Genomic DNA, 7,462 nt, shown 5'->3' on the forward strand with positions numbered 1-7,462 from the left:
GATTTTATGACTTGGTGTTAAATATTTAACGCAACCCTCTGCGGCAGAGAAATTTTGAACTCGAATTTCTATCATGTGGCAACTTCTTTCATGAAATTAAATTTACCGAAGGATGAACCCTTTCATGTAACACTTCATTGTTGAAAATCGAACGAACGATGCAGATTTTATGACTTGGTGTTAAATATTTAACGCAACCCTCTGCGACATAGACATTTTAAATTCGATACTTATTATACAAAAAAAGACTATTGTGGACAAGCAACAATAATTTTTTTTTTTTTTTTTTTTTAAATGGTAGAAGTGATAGCTATTTCGGAAACCACCACTTTTCCTCATCAGACTTCTTTCAGTAGGATTCGAACCGACGATCCCACTGACTGACAAGAATGAAAAAGTGGTAAAAAGCAACAATAATTCACAAGGCGAATTTAGCACAGTAAATAATAAATAAATGGGTTTGAAACCATTGTAAAATAATTAAAGGTATTGTCTTCCCAGAGAGCGCATATTCCGATCTGCCTTATTTAAAAAATGTCACTGTTGCCCACACTAAACCGTTTACTATAATTTAAAAAATAAAATAAAAATATCCCTTTTTTCATACCCCATATACCATATATGTATGTTCACGTATTTTTCTTAACAAACCATCTTGCAGAGAACTTATTCAATTTGCAAAAGCTGGAAAAAAAACATTTGCTTGTAAATAAATTCGAAATTTGTATGACTCACTTAATTTCAAACGTTTTTTCTTTTGTTTTGAAAAATTTTAAGAATTAAATTGAGCGAAAACAAAAAGCAAAGCCAAATAAAAGTGAAAGAATCAACATCGAACTGCGTCAAAATGAAAATAAGGGAGTTGTGAAGCAAAACTCTCTAGGAAGACAATACCTGGAATTATTGTACCATGGTTTGAAACCTACTTTTTTATTTAAAGTGGCGTTTTTATTTTTTCTCTCTGACCGCAGGATTTATTTTGAAGGACTTTGTAATTTCAAAGATATGATTAATTCAAAAAAATTTTTAAAAATTCAATGCAATATAGAAAAAAAATATGGGTAACAAATCAATAGGAAATTTTTTTAGAATTTTAAAAATTTTAATTTTTTGGATCCACCAGGATGAATAGGTAATTTTTAAGCTGGCAAAGTTAGAAGAACGAAATTCGAACAAATATTGCGAAATTTCAAGGATAAAATTTTAAGATTACATTTTCACTATCTACGAGCCCTTCTGCACTAGAAACTTGAATATGTTTTAATTCTACAGGACTTCCTAATTAATTTTATACCCATATTTCTTCTCTAAGCACATTTCTCTGAATTTTTTTAATCATTTTTGAATTACTGACGTCTGAGTGAAAAACTAAAAACGCAATTTTACTATATTTGGCCCATGGTTTCGCGAATATATTGATACTTGTGTTTAAAACTTACTAACGCGCGGTGTTATACATATGTACAATGAGGTAGACATTTATAAAAAAATATTAATTATTAAATAAAAAAGGAATATAGCCAATACTGGTCAAGAAAAGTAGTTTCTGTTATTGCCTTCAGTGCAAATTACAAATCCCGAAAATCCCAAGATTACTTGCCAAGAATCCCGGGATTTTCGAGGCCGTAAAAAGTCGGGCAACCCGGAATCCATAGGCAACTGGCAGAGCCAGTGGGATCGTCGCACACTGTGCCCTTTTTCAATTTAAGCGTGCCAAAAGTCCAAAATAAAATGATTTCAGATGGCCGTGATTTTTGGCATTCTGGTTGACAAATATTCGGCTGCTAAGTCCATCTAATAAATTCATAAGAAAAAACAACAACAACAAAAATAATCAGTGTCAAACGTTGCTTATTGTGACGCGTAAAAATATAATTTTTTTAGCGTGAAGTTTTTCGCATATTTTAAAGTGGCAGTACTTTTTTGTGCAATTTTTTCAAATAATTATTTATGCGTGGTTTAGTTTCAATGTTTTCTAATTTCTTTACTAAGTTTCCAAGCTGTAGTGAAGATTGATAATTTTCTATATATTTAAATAATAAATATTCCAAAAGTAATTGAGAAAACATTAAGATTTTTACTGGATCAGATCTTTCGAATGTGACTTCATCTAATCTGGTGTTTATATGCAAACTAATAAGGAATACATATTTCTACTTTTAGATTTCGTAAGCACTTTCTGCACAAGTCTGCACAATTTTTTGATTTTCATTAATAAACATGGCAGTCATCCGAAGCGCACTTTTTTACGAGTGGATAAAAAGCCAAAAAAATATGATAATAATGGTGCTGTAATGAAATATATTTTGGATAAGGTGGGAGGGGCCTTGATCATGAATAATTAAAAGAGTTTATCGGTAAGATCTGTTGTCAATTTCGTTTAAAATCGGGCCGCTGCTTTCGTATGAATTCCCGTTTTCTGCAGCTGCACTCCAAACTAGTTGTCGCAAGGTGTGGATTTATCCGACTTTTTTCTTGACGTAACACCGTATTGACGTTACATCAATATCATAGGTACATCCATTTAATAGTTACGACTTTTGGCACGCTAAAATTGAAAAAGGGCACACTGTGCGTCGCACATAGGGGTATTGACAAAAGGGGTTTTGGGGTTTGACAAAATTTTGGAGAAAACTTAAAAAATTAGTCACTTTCGATAGAGAACATTCCAATTAACATTTCCCAACCCCCTCACTTTTCTAACTTGCACAGCGAACGCTCACCGTTGACCGGAAACAGAATATTCTAATGCTGCTTGTAAATAAATTTTCGCTCTCTAGAAAGATCGTCACGGTTTTAAGTTAATATTTTGATTTCTGCATTACATTCTTAAAAAGTAGTGATGGATCCGCATACAGATGGTAATAATGCATTTAAGGGTAATTTTTTTAACCATTTTATTAAGAAAAAGTTCAATTTAAATGTAACGAAAATAGCGGTTTTCAACGAGTATTTTTTTTAATTTTTGTGAATATTAAGGAATTTATTGTATCCCCGGGAGAGATCGCGTTATTATTCTTTGTTCAATTGAAAGCTTAGAAATTTGGCTAATAAAGTGTGAAAAGACTGCCCGCAGAAAATGGCAGACAAGTGGTATTTCTTAACTTAGAAATTGTATTAAGGAAAAATATAAAAACGCAACTAGTATATAGTAACACTACTCTAGATATGATTTAACACTAAAATTAAACTTTTTAGATGAATTTGAGGCCGCTGAACTAGAATATGAATCCATTTAATTTAAAAAAATAAATAGTTTTCGAGATATAAGCAAAAGTCATGTTTTCTAGGACCTTTCGGTCCTGTTGCTAGAAATCTGGAATTTCGGAATAAACATTTGTTTTCCTTTACATTGGTGTTATATAAGTGATGATTAAAGAAATAGTTTTGGGTATACAAGCGTTTAGATTTAGATAAATGTCAACTTATATAAATCTACGATATTTCAGTAAATATTGTATCCAAATTGTTAAAAATTAGTATGTAAAGTAAAATTTTGGAACAAAATATGATTATTATTAAATTTTTAGAAAATGGGTGTGGTCCCGCCCACTTATGACGAAATGCTGTATCTCAGTATCTGCTTCACTAATGCGTACCAAACTCGGTATGAGCCTTGCTTAGGCTATATCTAACATAACTGCTAAAAATTCTTGAAATCGGGCGATAACTACGCCCACTTCCCATATAACGGTAATTTAGAGAAACGCGAAAACTGCGATAAATCAATAACTACTGAAGCTAATTCAGTCTAAATCGATCCTTGGAATAACCTCTTAGCATTAAATAAAATTGTTATGACTTTTTGTGTAATGGGCGTGGCTCCGCGCACTTTTGACCACAAATGTATACCTCGGTTACCGATTTATCAATTTGTACCAAACTCGGTGCACTTGGTATGGAAAGAAATGCGTTGAAAATACGAAAACTCCGATATTTCAGTAATTGAGGACGCTAATTTACTCCAAGTTAATACTTACAAAATTCTCTTAACAATAAATAAGACAGTTATTATTACAAAAATGTAGTTTTATTACATTGGGTGCGTTCGGGCTACTAATAATAATTACCACAATATTGCAGACTTGTTGCTTTCCTGGTAACATGTTGCTGATGCTCAACTTAAACTTTTCTAAAATGTTGCAGAAATTGCGCAGTAAAAATTTGTATGTTGCTTTTGATTTGCCAATGATGAGTAACTGATTGTCTAAATTTTGTTCGCCCAAATTTTTGCGTAGAACGTGATACTCTTTCATAAAAGAGTACCACTGCCGCATTAATTGCACCTCGAATATACCCATTTCTTAGCTATACTGTGATACATATTTGAATTATTTAATTCCTTTAATTAAAGTTGAATTTGATTTTTATAACCCTGGAAGGTCCCTCAGAGATAAAGCCTTTTCAAACCCATTTCTATTGATACAAATATTGCAGCAATTTATTCAACTAATTGAACAAAATTGTTAACAGGTGGCAGGTGGTCTTTTCTAAACATTTCGAGTTGAAATATTCATAAAAATAATTTTGGCCGCATAAATCGGCTAAATACCACTATGTGCGTAGTGATGGCAAACAAAATTTTGTAATCGATTAATCGGTTAATTGATTAATCGAAAGCATTCGATTAATAATTGCAAATAATCGTAAGAAATTAACCGATTAATCTGTCATTTCGATTAAAATCGAAAATTAATAAAAACCACTTATAAGTTATAAAAACTGGCTTACATACCGTGTAAAAATTACGCACGACAAGATTTTTATTGTTTAATTTTAGTTATTTTTTTAAATATAGCTTATTCTTTAGGAAAAGAAACGTATAAATATAAATATATCGAACTTTGGGCAATATTAAAAAAAAAATCAACAAAAAATTCCAGCTTTTTAATTAGATTTCTTAGAAAGGTTTTCAGTATGCAAAATTCCAAGACTGAAGTATCTGGTATTTTTCTGTTTGGTAATGGTGTTGCTTAATTTCTTCCATATAAAAAAGAAGAAAATGAGCAACACCGAATTCGGAAAAAAAATAAAATATGTGAATACCTGGGTTGTGGTTTTTTAGTAGCTACTTAGGTTAAGCTTGTGTTGCGGTTTTTGGTGGAAATATCGTTTAAAAAATTTTCGATTATTTTGAAAAATTAATCGGTTAATCGCTCGATTAATCGAAAGGAAAGTTTCGATTCAATTAAATCATTAATCGTGCCATCACTATATGTGCGTCGGTTCGAAACCTACTGAAAAAGTCTGATGAGGAAACGTGGTGATTATCGAAATAGCTATCAGTTATACAATTTTTTCAAACAAAAAAAAAATATAAAAATTATTGTTGCTTGTCCACAATAGTTTTTTCATTTAAATCGGCCTCGAGCTCAATAAAAAATGTTGAACAAAAAAAAAGTTATGGAGAATTTGTATGTATATTTCCCTCCAACAGGATGAAGGGGGGTTGGAGGTTTAAATATCTTATCGCCTGAAACAGAAATACTTGATACTTACGAACTGACACTAAGCCAAATATTAATAAACAAGAAGCAATCATTTTAAAACTGTTTTCATTGCAGAATGTGTTTACAACTAATACTTTATCGCGATAAACGTAGTTTTTGGTATATAATTTTATTCATGTACATATATATTTGTCGAGCTGTAATACATACATATGTATGTATATATAGCACATATCTATATTCTACACATATAAAACAAACATAGCCGATATTGCAGCAAGAAATGCTAGAAAAGTAGATGCATATAATATGGCACAAGTCGTTTGCATCCAAGATATTAACGGGCCTATCGACAGTGAGATTACCAGCTGCGCTATGAACACCATGCTGCTAATGATCGCCACATCTGTACCCAAACCACGGGCCTGTTTGAGAGGAACTGATTCGCCATTATGCATGCGGAACTACAAAAATATAAACAACAATTAAAAGAATAAAGTTTGCAAATGATCGTAAGACTTAAATATAAGCAGAATGTACTGTAAAACACTTACACAATCCTTAGCATGATAATTAGCGACCAATATGTACGGGATTGTGAAAAGCGTGCCGTACAATATTCCTGCCGAAGTGCTGAAAACTATTACTCCCCATTTGGTGGGCCAGATGGCTAGTATCAACATCCCAATTCCATAGTATAATATGCCAGTAATATAAACAATTTTGGTCCTGCAATGAAAAAACAAAAAAGTTAATTCGATCAAATACAGTTATATATATTTGCCATAAATATGGCAGTTAGTCAATAGTTGCTCTCACCCTAATACCTTCCTCAGTTTGGTCACTGAAATTGAATAAATGGAGCAGGAAAGAGCATACACCGACATTCCCCAACAACCAAAGCGAATTCCAGCTTCATACAAGTTAGCTGCCGCCGTTCCAGGTAGGGCCTGTTAAAAAAATATCACTTTGGAACATTTATATATGAAAAAGCAATAAACATAAATACAGAATAAAGTATTTGTTTAATTGTTGTGCTTGGACAAAGATCAAAATAAATACAAATTAAAACACAAATAAAAATACAAGTATAATTAAAAATGTCAATACATATTCAATCTAGGTGCTCATTTGAATTAGCGTTTCATCCTAAGACATAAGATTACAAAAATTGCATCAAAAAATCTTCAAAATGAAGATATTCACTCATGCTGTAAAATGCATACATATATATCGCCGGTTTATACGAAAAAATAAAAAAATTAAATCCAAGTTTTTCTAAGTGGTTAATAAAATAAGAAAAATCGCCACACCTAACGGCTAAATTTTTTGTTGAGTCGTCTCTTTCCTTTTAAGTATTAATAATAATAGATTGGCGCTTACACATATGTTAGTGTTTGGCCGAGCTTCTCCTCCAACTTGTGGCGTGCGCCTTGATATTGTCACACAAAGCGGAGGGACCTACAGTTTTACGCCGACTCCGAACGGCGATTGTATTTTTATGAGAAGCTGTTTTTCATGACAGAAATACACTCGGAGGTTTGCCATTGCCTGCCGAGGGACGACCGCTGTTAAGAAAGACCTTTTTTTCTAAATTTTTTGCGATGTTGCTTTGACCAGGGCTTGAACCCAGGTGCTGGTGAGTGAAAGCGCGCACTGCTTACCACTACACCACAGCGGCCGACAAAGTATTAAGTATTTAAGTATTATACGATCTAAATATACAACAAATCGACCATAAGTACCTACTGATTTTCCAAATATCTCGGCTTCTGCGCCTTCAATGGGGCAAAATTTTGGAGTTATTCCCTTTTATGTAAGCAAAAGTTGACTCCGAAAAAAATTCGGAAAAAAACTTCGGCACCTCAGTCAGACTCAGGGAGTAAGAAATATGGGGAACACGCCAATTCAGGCACGGGACGATCATCAACGAAATATAATCACGATAAAAGACCTACCATATAATATCTACCGTCAGGTTCGAAAAGATACAGGTGAGAGTTCCAGAGACA

General features: G+C 32.7%; 1 protein-coding gene across 1 annotated transcript; it reads right to left on the reverse strand.

Annotated features, from left to right (window-relative positions):
* Positions 1-5,538: 5,538 nt before the first annotated feature.
* On the reverse strand, positions 5,539-6,432 carry Slc45-1 (Solute carrier family 45 member 1). Its single transcript, XM_017633240.1, has 3 exons — positions 6,270-6,432; positions 6,005-6,179; positions 5,539-5,914 (listed from the first exon to the last, which is right to left on the reverse strand). Exons 1-3 carry the CDS (start codon positions 6,335-6,337, stop codon positions 5,693-5,695), a joined length of 465 nt encoding a protein of 154 aa, XP_017488729.1. The 5' UTR covers positions 6,338-6,432; the 3' UTR covers positions 5,539-5,692.
* Positions 6,433-7,462: the final 1,030 nt, after the last annotated feature.

The sequence above is a fragment of the Rhagoletis zephyria genome, unplaced genomic scaffold, assembly GCF_001687245.7.
Source record: "Rhagoletis zephyria isolate East Lansing unplaced genomic scaffold, Rhagoletis_zephyria_1.1 Rzeph_scaffold_11284, whole genome shotgun sequence".
Classification (NCBI taxonomy): Eukaryota; Metazoa; Arthropoda; class Insecta; order Diptera; family Tephritidae; genus Rhagoletis; species Rhagoletis zephyria.